Source organism: Triticum aestivum, chromosome 3A, assembly GCF_018294505.1.
Source record: "Triticum aestivum cultivar Chinese Spring chromosome 3A, IWGSC CS RefSeq v2.1, whole genome shotgun sequence".
NCBI classification, from domain to species: domain Eukaryota; kingdom Viridiplantae; phylum Streptophyta; class Magnoliopsida; order Poales; family Poaceae; genus Triticum; species Triticum aestivum.
In genome coordinates, this window is record NC_057800.1 from 741,589,224 (window position 1) to 741,608,808 (window position 19,585).

The window sequence follows — 19,585 nt, forward strand, 5'->3', positions numbered from 1 at the left end:
TTAGAAGAAGGGTTTGTCAAAAAGTAACATAAAAATGTGCTAAGTTGGATGCTAATGAGTTATAAGAGGGAATAAATATAAGGATACATTTACTCGAACAGGGGACATGCATGCACCAAGCGACCAAGCCTAGATACAAACATTGGATTGGCGCCATTGTTGTCGCTATGTTCTCGTCGTCCTATCAATCCCATCAGATCAACATGCACTGTAATTCATGATTGTTGAACCCACAGCTTTCCCACCAACCACATGCCACAGCTGGAGTCGTCACCTCACTGCCTTTGTCTCCGCTTCCTCTCACCTCTCAGGACATGCCACACCTTGCCATCCTGTGAGAAGATCACGGACCGTATATGTCTGATGTATATATAAACTAGGGCTTCAAGCTGTTGCCGATGATGTTCCCGCTGGTGAGTGGAATTAGGGGTGGTGTAGCAACCTGAAGGAGGCGGGGGAGCTCCTGCATCACTTCCCATCTTAGTGGTACAGCCAGGGCGGCGCCGCCATCGCCTTGGTCACCTGGCCCCACATGACATGCCACATTGTCTTAGATCTCGGCGAGGAGCTCCTCATCCCACCACCACATCGTGGGTTCCTCAGTTCCATGCAACAAGGAAGAAGAAAACCCCAGTGCAAAAGAAACCATGGAGACGTGGGTAAGCCAATGGTCTCTGTGGGTAAATTCACGTGAGGGAGGAGCGGGCAGCTTGAGCATCTGCCCAGCGCCATCCAATCTCAACGGGGGAGGAGCTGCAGTGTCGCTAGCGATGCCCGCCTCCGGGGCCGCCGCGGCCAGACGGGCCTTCTCCTTCTATGGCGACGGGGTGTACGGGTGCTGAGACGAGGCGGAGACACTGACACGAACGAGGGGGAGGAAAGGATGAGTTGTCGATGGAGGGGGGGAGCGAGGGATGAGCCGAAGATTTGGACGAGTAACGGTGGCGGTGGTCAGAGGCGGGCACCATGAGCACCATGGTCCATGGGGAGGCGCGAGAGGATAGGAGGGGAAGGGGAACGAGAAGGGAGGGGCGCTCGGCTACGAGGCGGACGAGGAAACTGCTTCCCTAGCCCTGCAATCGGGTGGGTTGAGAAAGGAGAGATCGTGGATGGTGAGGGAGCGACGGGTTTGGGAGAAGAGGGGGGCCTTTATATACTACCAGCTGAATGCCCGTGCGTTGCCACGGAGCAACAAATTTAGGCAATGCTAGCATCCTCTACTGATGGCAGTGATAGCAACAAATTTAGGCTCCACACCACAATCGTGCCCATCACCATAGAACCTACACTCTTCTAATCTGACAACATTTTCTCTGCCTCTACCACTATCGATAATGCATGAATTAGTGAATCTAATGATAGCTATTGCTTTGGAATATATTTACCATCGAAAAGATTATTTCCCTCTGAAAAGAAAGAATTTGAATACTGTTGAACATACATATACTATTCGGAAACATATAGTACATATACTATTCAAAAACATATTGCAGAAACATATCGAGGGGTGGGATGCGTCGTACGAGGCGGGGGGTCGAACGGGGTGGTCGAACCACGAGGGGAGGTCGAACCATCACGACGTTCGATCCCCCTTTAATAGTAGAGATTGCAGAAACATATCGAGGGGTGGGATGCGTCGTACGAGGCGGGGGGATTGAACGGGGTGGTCGAACCACGAGGGGAGGTCGAACCATCACGACGTTCGATCCCCCTTTAATAGTAGAGATTGCAGAAACATATCGAGGGATGGGATGCGTCGTACGAGGCGGGGGGATCGAACGGGGTGGTCGAACCACGAGGGGAGGTCGAACCATCACGACGTTCGATCCCCCTTTAATAGTAGAGATTGCAGAAACATATCGAGGGATGGGATGCGTCGTACGAGGCGGGGGGATCGAACGGGGTGGTCGAACCACGAGGGGAGGTCGAACCATCACGACTTCGATCCCCCTTTAATAATAGAGATATATAAGGATGTGCAACCGTAAAGGTCCTTGTTTTTAAATTAAAAATACAAAGAATCCACGTGAAAAAACTGAAAACTCAAAGAAAATAGAAAACATTAGGAAAAATATAAGAAATATGGTATGACATGCGCTAGGCAGCAGCCGGCCGATTTAAATGGGAAATTGTCGGATTGCTTCACACATAGCCGTCCGATACTTCCCCACATAGCCGTCTGATTTGGTTGCTGGCTTGCAGCAAACGGGTTCCCCCTCCTCCATCTCATTGCTTCGCATCCCCTCGCGTCACAGCCTCCCGCGAGAGCCACTCACAGCAGCGCCGTCCACTCACAACGCACACCACCGTCATTCTTCTTGATGTTGCTGCTCTTGGTGGGTCCATCCCAGCGACTGCATGCATGACCGTGTTGGAGATCAGGCCTCTAGAGCCATGCCCTTTCTGATCCTGCACCAGGAGAAAAGCGATAAGGGTTTTTTTCGACCGTCTTCGCACGATTGTTCAATTCCGTCTGCGTGAACTGCAACTTCTTCGACGACTTTGACTACTTCCTTGATTATGCCATGGGTGACAACAGTGGTGCCACGAAGAAGGTTGTTGCAGCCGTCACGGCCCTGACCTTCCCGACTGGAAGGTATGATATGTGCATCCTTCAACTGGTTCATGCATGTGCACTACTTGTATATCCTAGTTTCACACGCTCTATGTCTAGTACACAATAGTTTTTTTGAAACGGAATCTAGTACGCAATAGTATGTATAGCTTAAAGTGTGTCATTGATCTTGCAAGTATTTTTTGTCGTGTTTTTCGTCAGGATTAAAATAATCAAGAAAATGATAATATATCCAACAGTATCCTCGCTGCTTCTCCACTTTCCATGACAAAGGTGCATGCATGAGAAACTATCTTGTGCCGTGACTGAGCCTGAACTCCAATGGAACTTAACAAAAATGCAGTGTGGCCCTTTCAAGGAGTAGAGATGGCGAACTCGAATGGAACTTAACAAAAATGCAGTGTGGCCCTTTCAAGGAGTAGAGATGGCGAACTCGAATGTAACTTAACAAAAATGCAGTGTGGCCCTTTCAAGGAGTAGAGATGGCGAACTCGAATGGAACTTAACAAAAATGCAGTGTGGCCCTTTCAAGGAGTAGAGATGGCACTGTGGCCTTGTACAGCCTCCACGACAAATAATGCATGAGAAACTATTACTATGTGTATGTGTTGTGCTCCATAATTCATTATATTTTTAGTTAAAACCTTCGCAAGGAACATAAGGAAAAAGAAAAAAAAAATTAAATGCGCATCCAGGGAATCGAACCCTGGTCAGTACCGTGGGAGGGTACTATGATACCACTACACCAGATGCGCTGCTCTGTCTTTGCTGAACAGGGTATACTTGTTATAGTTTCAGGTGAGCAATACAATATGAGACATTTTTTTTTTGAGCATTACAATATGAGACATAGGAAGGTACGAACTTGACTCAGCTTTGTTTATACCTGTCTGTAAATTTTAATGAAAAGGTATACTCTGGAAATAAAAAAAATCCTAGTGTCCTAGAACAAAGGTAACTTTTTTAAGTATCATTTCTCTTAAGAAGCTACATAACTTGACTTTGCCTTTTCTTCATGAAAACCATACATGATACATGTACATAGATTCAGATTTTGACATCAAGAAAATCAAAGTTTCACTTCGGGCGCGTGGGGCTTTAGTTGATAGCTCGCATTAGGGCTTATCCATATAGATGCATACATGAGAAACTTGCACTACCGGATCGCATTGAGAGTAACAAACCTAACTACTCCATATCGCACGCAATTCTGAGGCATCCAGAGCATCTTGTGCTTCAACACCTGAAGCAGGGCACCTCCACCAAGAAAACTTGTGCTGTGTACTACAAAAATTCTCCATTCGAATTTGTATAAGAAACAAAAACAGCGCAAGACCGGTGAATGCAAGACACTAGGTTGCTGTTATCCTTATTCACCACCTTCAGCATTAAGAAAGCAGCAATGCAGGCTTGCAGCAGCCCTCGCTTTTGGCAGGCAATAATGTTCACCAATCAAAACGATTAGCAACAGAGTCAAACAGTATCAAAAGGGTGCACAGCCTGTTAAGTACAATCTTAGAGTTTACATTATATTTTCCTAATACGCCAGCCATGATGAATTGCTTCCTAAAGTGGCCAATGCGCATCCAGGGTTACAATCTTCTGAACAAGGTACCAGCACCCACAAGCTTCAGTACCAGAGATATCAGGTAATTTGTCCCGACAATGAACGCCGACTGACAAGAACAAAAAGCCCAAATCAAGGGCGTGGGTAGCTAGGGGGGTCCCATGGTCCAGCCCCCGTACCGTGGCGCCTGTCTGTGTAGGTATTATAGCCGCTGTCGTACATGCCTTGCAGGCCCATCCCAGGAGGTGGTCCGTAAGCTCCATAGCCGCTGACCCCTAAAAGTGTGTATTAAACATACCGGTTAGCCACAACTGATTTTCAGTGACTTGGATGCAAGTGAGGGAATGAAACCTACTAGGTGGTTGTGCCCTTCTCTTCTCAATTTCAGCCCTAAGCTTCTCAGACTCCTGAGCCATACTCACAAGATCCTTCTCCACTGCCTGCACCTGTGCCATCAGCTCTGGCTTTGCATTCTTCTCATAATCAAGAGCCGCCCTGCAGTGATCTTAATAGTTAGCTGCTACTCCACTAAAATAAAATAAAAGGGGGGGAATTCATCGAAATACTAAAATAAATTCCTCGTGGGGCCACCAACTTAGACTCAACATGCTGTGTCTACTGTAGCAGAAACATAAACCAGGATGGTTCAATACCTAGCACGAATTAGTTCCTGCCGCAGATCATCACGTTCAGCTATCATGGCAGGTATGCGCTGGTTTTCAGAGCTCTGTTGCTCAAGCTCCTTTGTCAGACCCTGCACCTTTGCGTTGAGCTCTTGCCTCAAAGACTCTAGCGAGCCTGCTTCAGATCGTAGCTGAAGGGCATCCTGCCTAAGGGGTTCTAAAGAGCGTAGCTCAGCTTCCAGCTTCAGATTCCTCTGAGTCAGCTCCCTCGATTCAAGTTCTTTCTCAGCACGGAGCTTAGGTATAACCTGACTTGAGGAATGGAGATCTTCTTTCAAACGAGACATTGCTTGCCTGAGTCCAACAATTTCATCCACCAGATGTTGGTTGTCGTCACGGATTCTGCGGAGCTCACCACGGCGGCTAGACAGCTCTCCCTCGAAGCGCCGTGGTGAGACAGACCTTTCTCGTGCAAGACGAGGAGGAGGGCCATCACGAAACACTCGTGGTTCCTCATAGTACTCGCGACCTATGCGCTGTCTCCCTGCCATTTATAGCCCTGTAAAGAATAACCAGAATGTTAGACAAGAGAATAAGAGCTCAAGCGCCAGAACTGATTTTTAAAACCACATAAGTGGCTGGTTTACTGTTTGGTTTGTTTAGTGAAACATGACGTATTCCACTACGTATTTGTCCAATGATTTCGTTTTCTGATGTTATTACTTAAAAAAGAACATCCGACACACAAGTGTGTTGCCATAAATGAAACAACTTACACACAGTCCCTCAGTCGCCTGTCTCAATTTCAAACTGTGAATGGTTGTCAACTTGGCACTAAGAATGCCGCTAATTGATATTTTAACATTTCGGCACAAGCCTGGCAAATCCGAGAAGTGTTGGCCGTTGGATATTCTCTTCACTATATCAGGTGTTGCCACGTGTACGTACTATCTAGAATATTCCACGCTTTGTCTTAAGCACAATACATAATATGCACAAACCTCAGAAAAGACACTTCTCCTTTGTTCTAGAATCCGGTACTTTAATTATCCAACATTTTCTCCTCTTAAAGAATCGAGTTTTGTTTTCAGTTTAATATTTAATGCAAAGTATGCACAAGACACATACACTTCTCATTTATTCAAGACTCTTCCATACCTTAGTTCTCCTATGTTTTCCTTCCAAAAGAATTAGCATTATTTTTACTTTCTGATTTTTGATTTGGTCCACGCAATGGTAGAATCTCCTGAAGTACATTCACTTTTGCAGATGGAGTACATAGGTATTTTTATATATTTCAAATGTCTTTTTCTTGTTAAACAAACCGGAATGTTAGACAAGAGAATACAAACTCAAGCGCAGGAAATGATTTTTAGAACCACGTAAGTGGTTGGTTTCCCCTTCGATAAACTACTTGTCTCATTGGGAAAACCCTCTTATGGAGAACTAGATTCCATATTGGAGTTGACTTGGCTAAATTAGCGATTTTATCGATCTGCTGCGGCTTTTCAAATCCACTCTAACCGATCTATGTTAATTATGGAATACCGCCTACCCTTAGAAAATAATATTGTCCTTGTACTTGCTCTCTCATTCCTGGGAGTCCTTTAAGGGTACCAGGTCTTGAAACCCCTCCATTTTAGGTCGAGCTCAGGAAAGAATTTATGGAAGTCATATCTGCGAGATAAGCCTCTGACAGCTCCATATTGATTTTTTCCAAGTTTTCTTTCAGAAGAAGTGGGACCATTTTGCATTGAAACTTGGTATGGTTTGTTTGGTGAAACTTAACATATTCCACTACGTATTTGTCCTTAACTAAGAAGCACCTATACGGGGATACAGACACAGTTATACAAGTACAGGGACACGAGGTACGGCAATTTTAAAAAACAACCATTCGGGGATACAGCAGGATATACAAGTATTAAGAAAAATAAACAGCATATAGTAAAGATATGGTAATAAATTTTAGATGAAAGATTGTTTAGTTGCTGCGGGACATATGTTGCCTCATTTTTAGATGCAAGTTTAGTTAGTACAGGACCCTCCACTCAGAGCCCACATAAGGCCCAATTCCAGAAAACCCTACCTACACAAGTCAGCACCTCCAGCCGTTCCCCATCCCGTGCCCCTCTTTCCTCCAGCCACCTAAGAATTGTAGAGAGGAGATGAGACGACCGCTCCGCCACCTGTACCTTCTTGCTCATCGGCGGCTAACCTTCCAATCCACCCAAATCTTCTTCCTTGCCAGCGGCTGCAGTCTCCACCGTCCTCCCTGCCCGGAGCTTTTTCCTCGTCGGCGGCCGTCTTGCCTTCTACCTTTCTGCCTGGATCTTCTTCCTTGCTAGCAACCATTGTGGTTGCCTGCTCGAGCATGGTAGCCGAGAGCTAGGCAGTGGTGTGGTCGCTGGAGGCTGGCTCCCGAGTGCCCACCATACTGCGACATATCCCAATTTGTTTCTCTTTTTTTTATTGAGAGAAGATGGGATACTGCAGGATACGTGTATCCCGGCGTATCCATGCATGTCCCCGTGCCCCCCATACTAGGAAACCAATATGGCAGTTTCTGCCATATCCATGCTTTGTAGGTCCTTAATTATTTGGTTTCCTGATTATCATTTTTCAAAAAATAACATCCGACACACCAGTGCATTGCCATAAATGGAACAACTGACACACAGAGTAAGTGCCTGTCTCGATTTCAAATTGTTAATGGTTATCGACTTGGTAGTAAGATTGGCATTAACTGCATTGACATTTTTAATGTGTCTGCACAAGACAGATACCGCTCGCTTCTGAAGAATGCATAACTAGCGGACATTTAAGGAAACTTAACCTCCACCTCATCCAACCTCTGAAGACAGCAACGATTACTTCTTCTGAGCTTAGTGATCACTAGAAACAGGCTTATGGATTGCAGCGGAAATAAGCTACAACGGGGGATAGCTCCGAGGAGTTGTTTTTCATATTCTTTTCGTCTTACTGAATTTGGAGCTTCTTTTCCGTGCTAACTAGTGTACAGTCTACAATGTTCCTGAACTTAAATCACATTCGTCTGTTAGATAATTTCGTTTTTTCCACTGTTCAGCCACAGAAATAAGAAATAATAACTAAATTCTGAGCAAAGCAGATCATCAATTGTTTCCTGTTTTGAGATAAACAACATGGCAGACAGCATCAGTAGCTCGGCGACATCCCGGCATCGACGACATCTCAAAATCACACGCAGCAGAACAGCTCTGCATCGACGAAAACTGAAGGGAGGGGGGAGGGATCTGGCGGAGGTCACCTTGGGAGAAGGGGAGCGCGACGGCGGGGTCGAGGAAGGGGGCGACTGTCGGCTCGGAGTAGGTGGCCGCGGGGACGGCGGACTCGGGGGAGGGCGACGGTGAGCTCGTGGCAGTGGACGGCGGTGGGGTCGGAGTCGGGAGGGCGGTGATCTCGTGGGAGCAGCCGCTGGGCGCGGCGGGGGGGCGGGGGCGAGAACGACGGCGACGGCGGAGCGGCGTCGTGTGGCGGCTAGGGTTAGGGTGTGTGGGTGCGGGGAGCTCTCAGGGGAATGGGCCGTCTCTCTGCTCACCTCGAGGACGCGTATTTCCGTTTTCTTTTCCCCTCATGTCAAGAAAAAAAATACTGCTTCCTCCGGGTTTTTTTTATGTTAATACATGTCTCATTTATATCATATAACAATCTTTTTTATCATAAGGATCATAGTACAAGTCACGTATATACCGACCTGATAAAACTGAAAAGGCAGTAGAATACTACCCTTTGCACACAGGAACATCAGCCAAGAAGTAAAATTACAAACAAGATTGAAGAATTCTCCGAGCTTGACACCAACGTCTGTCACCTGCCACTGGTACCACCATAGCAGCCACCAAAGGAGAAAATGACGGATCACCTCCACACCCGAGCTCGATGTGGCCCCATCGCTGATATGCAGCTTTGCTGACCTCCAAGGTGACTCGATAATAAAGACGAAGCCATTGCCGTTGAACGAATCAGACCGGGGCAACACCCGGACACGCCATAAAACTTCAGATCTAGCATCCCGTCCAAATAGGACGTTGGAGGAGGAAACCATACCTGCCTGCCACAAACCACGAACCCATATCCACCATCTTCCAGTTGCCGCCGATGCAGACCACAATCTGCATCCGCTCCTGGACTACCTCCCAAGCTCCGGCGCTGGAGCAAACACCGATGCAATGGCGAAGCCCGAGGACACAGGTCCACCACGAGAATGCCGCCGCCACACCATCCTTACTTGAACAATCTGGGTTCCAAATCCACCATAAAAGCGGATCGCCTTGTTGGAGAAGGATCTGAAGATTTATTAGTTGGCGCCCCCATCGCCATCATCGAAGCCATGACAATGAACAGCCCAAAACCCTGAGAAACTAATGCCTAAAACAATCCACACACGTGGATCCGGCGACCACCCTCACCACCGACGACCGAGGTCGTCAGCGGAGGGGAGCCGCTAGAGGACGGCGGCGGAGGAAGGCGCCCTGGCGACAGGAGGCAAGATCGCCTTTCTTTCTTCTCCTGGAAGAAAGAAAGCTCACGTAACTTGAGTTGCTGCCTCATTGACTTGAGAAATCTACTGCCTCCTCCGTTTCATAATATAAAAGCGTCTTTGCAGAGAAAATACTTGATTTTTATTTTTATTTTAAAATACTACTTTATCTCAATAAAAATTTAATACAATGCAAATCCATGTTTTGCAATATCCTTTTCTTTCTTTCTAAAACAACATTTTGCAATTCCTGGGATCCCCAAAACATCAGTTTCAATATTATTTTCTGGCTGCAATCAGGACAACAAGGCTGGCTCCGGCCCCGGATTCGGCTGATCTCAAAGATGAGGATGATGTGAGGAGCTGCCCAACATGTCCTGAGTATGAGCAGCTTCCCGATCTCGACAATTTGTTTGGCAGTGAGGAGGTAAGAAAAGAAACGGATGCTTTTAGTGCATGAACAACATGAGTTCTAATGAATGATATAGTTGTAAGACCCGACTACGAACTCGTTGTGAAGAAAGGTCCTATGCTAAATTTCCATGTATCCATTGTTCTTGCCGACAATCATCATGCCATACTAACACGGATATATTTGATATTCCTAAGGTGTGCTTTTTGCCACTTATATGTCTCGTTCGCATTTTCCTAGATCACTACCTCCGGACATTCCCATTGCATATAGATAAGCAAAAGCGCCCCATCTATGGCAAGCATATTTATTGAGACTGCCTTGGACAAACCGACAAAGGGTATGCCAAAACGCCATTACAAAACCGGCATGTTTGTGAGAAATGCGGTTACAACTTGGTGATACACTAGTTTGAAATAGTACTACCAACTTTTTTTTTACTGGTACCCATAATGAGCTTCTACATAAGAAAACATAGACAATCTAATAGTATCTCCATGTGGAGCTAGTATCTCGTTTCATCCATCTGTCACCTCGCCGCAGTCACGAGTCTTTCCGCCGCCTCCTCCGCCGCATTGCCCTCTTTTTCTTGAACTTCCCTCTCCACTTGGAGATGACACAGGAATGTCGGAGTTGCTAATGAAAACACAAAGGCAAAAAACAAAACCCAGACATTAGATATACTTTGTTGGGGAGGAAGCATCAAATACATGAACATGGTAAAATAAAACAGCATTGACTTTGAGTCATCTAACCATAGAAGAAACGCTTAATCATCCTAGATAGCTGATGATACCATCAGTTGTGCAACACAAACGAAGAAAGATGAATATCAGGCTGGCTATACCTAATGGTACCGAGACGAGAAACAAAGAAGGCCGCCCAATCCAACTCCAAGGGCATGACATTCGGAGTGCTGGTGTGGCGTGTGCGAGGCCAGTCTACCACCTCCTCCATTGCCCCAGTCTGAAGGTCACCGGTGTACACACGTTCGCGCGTGTCCTTGACAAGCAATTTGCCACACTTCTCTGCGAGTATGTAGAATCTTTCTCCTCCTTGAGTGTCCTTCCTAGGATGCATTAGCTCGATCCTCTGTGTGAAGAGCCATTCTGAGGTAGTATCCGCACTCTGTTGGTCCTTTTGTAGTTTCCATATCTCTAGCTGGGAACTTGTCTCTTTCATCTGTAGCACCGAGAGCGTGCCATCAGTGGCTAAGCTAAGGCACGGGTAACCTACTCCAGTCATCAACGAGACAGGGAGCCTCGTGATCGCGAGGGAGACATGGTCGTCCTGGTTCTTCAGTTTAAGAAGACAGAAATTCCGTGCTCTCCCATCACGAAATAACCAGTGCGCGGTTCCGTGGCGCATAACTGCATCGCTATGACAAAATGACCCGGTGGCATGTATGGTACCCTTGAAGCACACTGTGCCCATACCCCAACTCGCTTCATGGGAGGAGAACATGTTAACATGGAACGTCAGATTGTCCGTGTAGTTGACGGTGATGATTATCACTTTGAAGAAGGACGAATTTCCCGGTGGTTGCTCGTCGTCGCCGGAACAATAGTCCGTGCCAGTCACGATGGCGTAGCCGCTACGCTCACCGGCACGAGACTGGCAATCTAGCTGTATAGGAAGGAGCACGTCCCATGTGCCGGCAAGCAGGTTGCACACCGCCAAGTGGACGGCGCCCGCGGCACTCTGGGAGGCGAGCCGCACGAGAAGGAGACCACGACTTGAGCACAGCGGCACCGCATGGTGTAATAGGTCTGCGGAGTCACCGGGCACGAAGGAGCTGAGGGCACGGCGCCGAGGGCCCAGCTCCGACGACGGCATCGGGACCAGCACCTTGGCCCCTTGATAACGGCCCCGGTCCTTGATGAACAATCCAGCGAAGGATGGGCGGGCGTGCTCCGGCCACCGGAGACGTAGGAAGGATGGATCGGCGACAAGGCCGCACCATCGCTTGCACGTGGTGGCGCAGCGGAAGAGGTCGGCCGCGTCGTTCAATCGGACCAGGATCTCGCGGAGGACGTCGTCGGAGACCGCCATTGCCGCCGCCAAGTATTCCGTCGATCTTTCCTTTTTCCCTCTTTTGCGAGAAAGAGTCTTCCCTCGATTTGAGGCGAGTATATAGTTCGCGTACGGTTGAGGTGCTGATTTCCATACGCATGTACTGATCTGTACGTGTATATCTAACCCACTTTTTTAAACACATATCTAACCCAATTGCGTGCTGGCCAACATGTACGTATCGTGACATGCATGCAATCAATTAGTACTGGATATGCGAATCAACCTGTGGTTGAGTTGGTTAGGTGGACAATGGTATCCCTAACCCATCAGGGTTCAAATCCTAGTGCTCGCATTATTTCTGGATTTATTTCAGGATTTCCGGCGATACGCTTTCAGTGGAAGGAGACGTTCCCGTCGACGACGAGGCGCCTACGGTGACTTCGTAAATCTCAAGATGATATGCCGGCTCGGTCTCTCGGAGGTGCTCATAGGGGTAGGGTGTGCGTGTGTGCGTTTATAGGGATGAGTGTATGCGCGTGTATATGAGCGCTTGTGTCTGTACTGATGTTCAAAAAAAAATTAGTACTGGATATTAATCACAACTGGTACTTCCCCTAAAAAAAAGTTACTAGTACTCCACCTAGTAATCAACATGATATACTATTTCTTAGTGTTCAAAAAACATGATATATTTCTTTACGGAAGGAGTAGTTTCCCTTTTCATTTTTTTTGTAGCAGGCATGCATGGGACTGTGACAACATTTTTATTTATAACTCACACTTCGTTGGTAAAACTACTGGTCAAAATTCGAAATAAAAAATAGTATTTTTTTTGAAAACTAATATAAAGCGACCTTATATAAATATAAAAACAGAGGGAGTAACCTAACACTACTAGGGAAAAGGCTAGCAGCAGTGCGGGTTTTAGGTGTATCAGTAGCGCGCGGACCGACGCTACTAATAAGGCGCTACAGCTAACACATAGCAGTAGCGCGTGTTCACGAGCGCTGCTGCTACACTTGTGTAGCAGCAGCGCGCTTAGTGGAAGCTCGCTACTGCTAATAGCTATAGCGCGCTTCTTCCGTGCGTGCTGCTGCTACTACCGCGCTGCTGCTAACTTTTCTCCACTCGCTACTGCTAATTTTAGTAGTTTTTTGTTTTTTTTGGCATATTTGTTTTGTATTTGAACATGCTTTATAGAAGAATCTTTAGCACATACAAATGTCATCATGATACACATACAAATGCCTGCGAGACCACAGATGTAATCATAACATATACATACAAATAGTCTCATCATAATCATCATCCAACACAAAGTGGTCTCTCGTCATTATCTCGAAAAAAGCGATACAAGTCTCGATTATTTGCAAATACATCGTCATCCATCTAAACAATGATATACGCGAGAAGAGCTATCACTTTGAGTACATGAGTTCGTATCCCTTTCTCGCATTAGCGTGAACCTAAACTAACTACTGCCTGTCGCTCGAAAAGCGAAAACCGGTACACCTGGGCCTGACACTCCGGCCACTTATCGTATATATACTCCTGGCGTAGCACTTCTTCGCCATCTATGATCTATGCACCTGCATCGTCACATGAGTCGATGATATGCAACATATATATTGAGCAACAGAAAGAGACAGACTTAGCAAAAATAGAAACAACATATCATAAGCATAAATAACAAAGTTCATCGTACCCCAAAATGCCCTAACTAGAGTGATTTTCGCTAGTCGAGGAGGAGGACGGTTTAACTACATCACAAATAAAGTTTCACCATGCATAACTCAAAGTTTTGTCATACAGAAAGTATGGACTATACGGACACATTGTCATATATCGACAATCACTCCAACATGTCATTCCATCCATCCAAGTCAGGGAGATAGTCCTTGAGCTTAGTGAAAGGCCTCATGTCGAGACGCTGAGAGGCTATCCATGTTCGGACGTCTTCCCGCGACATTTGTCCTTCTCCGTAGAACATCCCTGTTTTTCCGACGACCTCCTTCATGATGATTTGGGCAAGTTCGTGTTGGATGTTATAGAACTCAGCTCGAAGTCGATGATCCTCGATATCTTCTATGTCCTTTGCCCATTGCAGAATATGGGCATCGCCGGATCTAGGTGACACGCGAAGGTTCTGGTGATCCCGTCTGTACTCCAGCATGTGGTGTAGGACATAGAATCCATCATTAAGAGAATCGTTCGGTTGCTGGATGCAGCAGAAGTCGGTCTTATGGCCGAAGGCGGCCCTGCCGCCCCTTGTCTTCTTGTCCCTGACCTCTCCACCCCTTACTTGGTAGTAAAACATAGCACTGTCGAGAACATCCTTGATGTGGGTGTAATCCTTTTTGTGAATGTTCTTCGACGAGTCCAAGTAAAGAGCATGGGAGAATCGGGGGTAGAGGATGATGAGGACGGCGCGCCCGCCGCTGCGCAAAATAAGTACACCTCAAATTAATTAGCCTCCACCGTGCAAATGAATGATTGAAATCGAAGGAAGCATAGCGGCGCGGATGACTTACACGGGATGATAAGGCACGAGAATCGCCTCCTTGTCCTTATTGGCGAGCATGAAAGTGACGATGTAATCCCTCGCGTATTCACGGTGCTTTGCGCAGACTCCCAAGAAGCCCCCGTGCATGTAGTACGGGTCAGCGACACAGATATTAGATATCTGCTCAACCTCGATGATGTAGTTCTTGTGCAAGGCATAAAGGCGGACAAACGTAAAATCCAGCTTCTTCACGTGAAACATGTCGAATATGTAATCGAATCGGAGGAAGAACTTATCCGCGGGGAAGCTGTCGACGTACGACATTTGCCGCGGAACGTTAACCACGTAGAGTGGGTATCCTGGATCTTTCGAGGCGATGAGGCCTTTCTCTACCCGTAGCACATCGTCATGAAGTCTCCTTAGATCGTCGAATCTGGCCCGTAGCGCTGTTGCATGTAGGATTGGTTGACCGGGGATATGCCATTTATCTGCATCGGGGATATCTATAGGGTCCTGAAGCCGAGGCTGCTGAGGCAGCTGGATCATAGAATCAGCTTTTTTGCCTTTCCTCGCTCTCTTCCTAGACTTCTTTACTATCGGAAGGTCGTCCATAATATGTTGAGATGGCAATTCAGGCACCGACTCATGACGCTCAAACCCTGAGGAGGCGCCAGTATAGACATACTGTTCAGCGCCATCGTCGTCCTCATCCTCATCCATGGCGACGTCATCAGCGACTAATGGAGCCTCCTCCTTACCCCGTCCGCTATCACCCAACCCGACACCCGACGCTAATTGGGTAGGTGAGGTGTTGATGTTCATACCTTGCTGAGGCTGCGTGCTCGTGGGTGTGCTCCCGGCCGCCTCCAGACGAAGCAGACTCTTTGGCCACAACAGCACCCACCCATTGCAACAATCAGCAAGCCGCCGCGGTGTCTCGTCGTCATCCCCCGCTAGTATTGGAGGAGGCAAATTCTCGTGGCCCGGTTTGACACTGGCCACGGAAACCTTGAAGACGTTCGGGGGGATCGGCCGGCTGTGGAATAATGGTTCCTTCGGCTTCATTATCGTCGCCTTCCCCACATCCACCTTCTGATCGCCGATGGTGTACAATATGGTGCACGGGGTTTCATCGGCCTGCAAAGAAAAGTCTGCGACGTGAGACATCCGAAAGGCAACGAAAACGAGAGATTATACATTTATATTGAAGGGGGCCGGTGTGACAGATACCGTGAGGGCGTCGAGCTCAGCTAAAGATGAAGCACCACCGAGCACGTCCGGTGCGGGAGCCGGTGCGGGAGTAGGTGCGGGAGCCGGTGCGGGAGCAGGTGCTGGTGCAACGCTAGTCGAGCTGCTCCCCAAGAAGTCGGCAAGGGGAAAGTCCTCTGCATTTTTTCTGGAATTTGCCTTGTCCAAGTGATAACACCCGTTACCAAGGAAGTAGAAAAATCTGCAACCACCTGTTTTGTGGCAGCTACTGCTGTTGCGACTGTTTGAGATGATTTCTTCTCAACCGCAATCTCAACCTTCTTGTCGATGTTTTCTTCAGTTAACCTCCGTCTTTCCTTTCTCTCCTCTGTGGTCTCACGGTAGTACTTCTTCCACGTGGCGCCGTCTCCGACACCGTGCACTCGTCCATACGACGGTCGAGTATTCATCGATTGTCGTTTCAATATGTTCAACGCCCGGTTGAATGGAGTGTCCCACTTGGGCCTCGCCAATGCCTCAGACGGCGAGTCGCTTTCGGCCGCAATCCGGTGCTGCTCTCTCTGCAAAAGGCACAAGGATCGTTTACAAATATGACTAACGTGTGCAGTCGAATTGATCAGAAACTAAAATTACCAGCAGTCTCATGAACTCCGCGTCCTCCTTGGCCCATTTGGACCTCTTTCCGCCGTAACCATGGCTTCCGAGGTGGTGGCTCCCAATGTTCCGCCCTTGAAGCCCCTTCATGTACTGAGACTTTTTTTTGGCAGCTTCGGACTCGCAAGCCTCCTTGAATATTTGAAACTGCTCTTCCGTGATTGTCGGATTATCCTTTACAATCTCGGAGTAGGGTTCCTTCTTGTCGATGATATTTGCTTTCACTTGATTTTTCTAGGCGGCTAACGCGTTGCTAAACTTTGTCATGGCGTGTTTGTTTATCTTCTTCATTGCCGGGTCCTCATCTGGATCTTCATAATCCTTCTCATTCTGGCTCGAGAACAAGAATATTTGGTGAAACTTCTTTAGGAGGGAGCTCCTCATATTTTCTATCTTCGGTAGTTTCTCATCGTTGATGGTGGCGGTTGTCTGTACGATGCATCATATTTGATTGCCGTAGCATCAACGCGCTTCCTCGGGCGCCTTTGGCTCAAAATTGCCGTCGTCCACCTCCGTGACCACCAGTCTAGTAGTCTTGAGTTTGTTAGGAAGCCGTTGCCTCTTTGCTTTCTGTTCTACACCGGCTCCGCTCCCCAGGCAGCGCCGGTCTCGATGCCGGTCTGAGTCTCAGCGCCGGTCTCAGTCTCAGCACCGGTCTGAGTCTCAGCGCCGGTCTCAGTCTCAGCACCGGTCTCAGTCTCAGCGCCGGTCTCGATGCCGGTCTGAGTCTCAACACCGGTCTCAGTCTCAGCACCGGTCTGCGTGTCGGTCTCAGTCCCCGATGCCACCGGTTGATCGTCGGCAAGCCTAAAAAATTCGTCTGCCGCCTAGTAGACGTCGTCGCAATCACCATAACCCTATCCTTCATCGTTGCTAGCCATGTTTCCTACGATTAAATCTAGTAAATTCATTCTAGACCTAATAAAATGAATAATGACATACAAAAGGCCTATGTTTTGTAGGAACGTTGACTCCTTCCTGGTGCGGCAAATCACGGGCACTTGATATGTCCTAGTTTGTAGCACAAGTCATGCCGAAATTCACGGAAAATTTCGACATGACCTTTGCTAAAAAGTGGACAAATCGAGAACCTGAAATTTGCCAGAATGGAAATGAATCAACATTCCGGCAAAACATATATAGGCCACTCAGCTTCATTCAAACAACAAAGCCACTTGGGCACAAACAACATGACCACTTCAATGAAAAGATATAATCAACAATAAAAGTCTAGGAAGGGATCATCTTTAAAATAAAACTTGCCTAAATAACGTAGATAATTAACCTAATTAAACTAGTTAACCTGACTAGTTCTCTGTCAAAGCCCTAACTAAATTTTTGTACTAACCTAGGTAATTAACCTAATTAAACTAGTTAACCAAACTACTTCTCTGTCAAAGCCCTAACTAAATTTTTGCCCTAACCTAGATAATTAACATAATTAAACTAGATAACCTATGCATGAGAGAGAGAGGAGGGGTGGGGGCTTACAGAGGATGGCTCCGGTGCTGGCGAGGGAGGCAGTGGTGGCGAGGGAGGCAGGGGCGTCTCCGGTGACGGCGAGGGAGGCAGTTGTGGCGAGGGAGGATCCGGTGGCGTCGACGGCGGCTCCGGTGGCGCTGATGAGGCCGCGCGGCTCCGTGGCGTTGGGGGCGGCTCCGGTGGCGTCGACGGCGCATGGCTCTGGTGGCTCCGGGGGCGTCGACGTCGGCAGGAGACGGCGGCGAAGTGGGGCGACGGCGAATCGGGGAGATGGCGACGGGTTGGGTCGAGAGATTTGGGGGGGCAAGTGGTGGCGGGGGGGGGGGGGGACAGTTTTTTGGTTAAGTCAAAACTAGCGGTAGCGCGTTTCGCAGAACGCGCTATAGCTAAGGTAGCTATAGTGCTTTTTCCAAAACGCGCTACTGCTATACATATGTAATTTTCTCTCTTTTTTATTTCCTTTTCTGTTTCTATAGTGGGGGTCCTGGAAACGCGCTGCAGCTGCGTTAGCTACAGCGCCTCTTACTAACACACGCTACATCTAAGCCTTTCTCTGTTTTTTCGCTTTTTCATTTATTTTGCTTTACATTTTATTTTATTTTCTTTCTCCTTTTTCTGTTTCTTTCATTTTCATTTACTTTTCTATTTGTTTTTCATTTTATTTTCTTTCCATTAGCAGTAGCGCTGCTACTCATGCCCTAGCGGTAGCGCGCTTCCTGCAAGGCCGCTACTGATATGCGTAGCCCATCGATCCAGCAATGGGAATATTAGTAGTAGCGCTTTTACGGGCACACGCGCTACTACTAGGATCGTATCTGCAGCGCGGTTTATTCTGAACCGCTACTGCTATCTAGCACTAGCGCCCTTTTTTAACCCGCGCTGTTGCTAAATTTCTGTGTATAAGGTTTTCTCTAGTAGTATAAATTAATCTGTGTAAGGTTTAGGTGAGAGGTTGGATCAAGAACCAACTAGTTGGATGGTTAGGATTTAGAAGGATAGTGGTATCCCTGCCCATCAAAGATCAAATATCATCTTCGATGCTTTGATGCCTCGTTAATACGGATTATATTCAGTGTGATGCAATCCTTCCACAGACAGAGAGGCGCCCGTGATGGCTTCATCAATCTTCAAACTCTGCAACTTCGACGCGGTCTTCAGTAGATGCTACGTGAGTACGTGTGTGATGTTGTGAGGGAGAGACTAGCTGATTAGACTTACAAATAATCGACATTGATAACCGCCCAATGGAGTTCTTTCACACCTTTTTCAACGAGAAATAATCTTTTCTTTGAATCGGAAAATTCTTCTTCTTTTTTCCTTTCAGAAAAATGCTCATAAGGGCAAAGCATGCCTAACATAATGAAAATTACATCAAGGTCTCTAGACCAATGAACTACTAATGTCGGCGCCAGAACGAGCCACCGATGCACCGACCAGATCTAGCGGATCGCACCTTGGGAGATAGGACAGGTGATGGCGGGCTCGATGGAAGGAGGCGACGGCCGCCTCGGGGTAGGTGGCGACGGCGACGACGACTCGAGGAAGGGCGATAGTGAGCTCGTAGCAGCGGGCGGCGGTGAGGCTGGGCACGAATTGTCGTTGATCTCGTGGGTGCGGCGAGGGAGGAGGGGAGGGCGGACTGAGGATGAGGGCGATGGCGGGGCGGCGGCTAGGGTTAGGGTGTGTGGCTGCACGACGCGATGAGCTCGGGGGGAATGGGCCGACTGCCCCCCTTTTTGCTAAACAACACTAGTCTATATTTTCTTTTTCTTTCCCTCCTTAAGAAAAAATTACTGCAAGCTCCATGTTTTGTAATTCCTTTTTTTAGAACAACGTTTTGCAATATCTGGGATCCCCAAGACATCAACCTCTCGTATTATTTTCTCACTACGATCCTCCTCCGCTTCTTCTTCATGGACCGGGCCTGCTTCCGGCCACGGGTTCGAAGAATCTCAAAACTGAGGAGCTAAGACACATGTCCACCTTCCCGGGTTCAACAATTTGTTCAACAGTGAGAAGATA

General features: G+C 47.6%; 2 protein-coding genes and 1 non-coding gene across 3 annotated transcripts; all 3 read right to left on the reverse strand.

Moving 5' to 3' along the window:
* Positions 1 to 3,259: 3,259 nt before the first annotated feature.
* Positions 3,260 to 3,330, reverse strand: TRNAG-CCC (transfer RNA glycine (anticodon CCC)). Its single transcript has one exon. It is a non-coding gene; the product is annotated as a tRNA-Gly (tRNA).
* A 725-nt stretch (positions 3,331 to 4,055) lies between these two features.
* LOC123063673 (protein FLX-like 3) lies at positions 4,056 to 8,353 on the reverse strand. The gene is made up of 4 exons (XM_044487558.1): positions 8,055 to 8,353; positions 4,796 to 5,324; positions 4,498 to 4,637; positions 4,056 to 4,417 (listed from the first exon to the last, which is right to left on the reverse strand). The coding sequence occupies exons 2-4, from the start codon at positions 5,314 to 5,316 to the stop codon at positions 4,275 to 4,277; spliced, it is 804 nt and encodes a 267-aa protein (XP_044343493.1). The 5' UTR covers positions 5,317 to 5,324; positions 8,055 to 8,353; the 3' UTR covers positions 4,056 to 4,274.
* A 1,696-nt stretch (positions 8,354 to 10,049) lies between these two features.
* On the reverse strand, positions 10,050 to 11,857 carry LOC123059648 (uncharacterized). Its single transcript, XM_044482161.1, has 2 exons — positions 10,547 to 11,857; positions 10,050 to 10,335 (listed from the first exon to the last, which is right to left on the reverse strand). Exons 1-2 carry the CDS (start codon positions 11,749 to 11,751, stop codon positions 10,218 to 10,220), a joined length of 1,323 nt encoding a protein of 440 aa, XP_044338096.1. The 5' UTR covers positions 11,752 to 11,857; the 3' UTR covers positions 10,050 to 10,217.
* Between the last annotated feature and the right edge of the window lie 7,728 nt (positions 11,858 to 19,585).

Coding starts and splice junctions, on each gene's coding strand:
- LOC123063673 (XM_044487558.1), bottom strand. CDS start 5,316: ATGGCAGGGAGACAGCGCATAGGTCGCGAGTACTATGAGGAACCACGA. Junction 4,638..4,795: donor CAGGAACTAATTCGTGCTAG/GTATTGAACCAT, acceptor AGATCACTGCAG/GGCGGCTCTTGATTATGAGA. Junction 4,418..4,497: donor GAGAAGGGCACAACCACCTA/GTAGGTTTCATT, acceptor ACACACTTTTAG/GGGTCAGCGGCTATGGAGCT.
- LOC123059648 (XM_044482161.1), bottom strand. CDS start 11,751: ATGGCGGTCTCCGACGACGTCCTCCGCGAGATCCTGGTCCGATTGAAC. Junction 10,336..10,546: donor TCTCGTCTCGGTACCATTAG/GTATAGCCAGCC, acceptor TGTTTTCATTAG/CAACTCCGACATTCCTGTGT.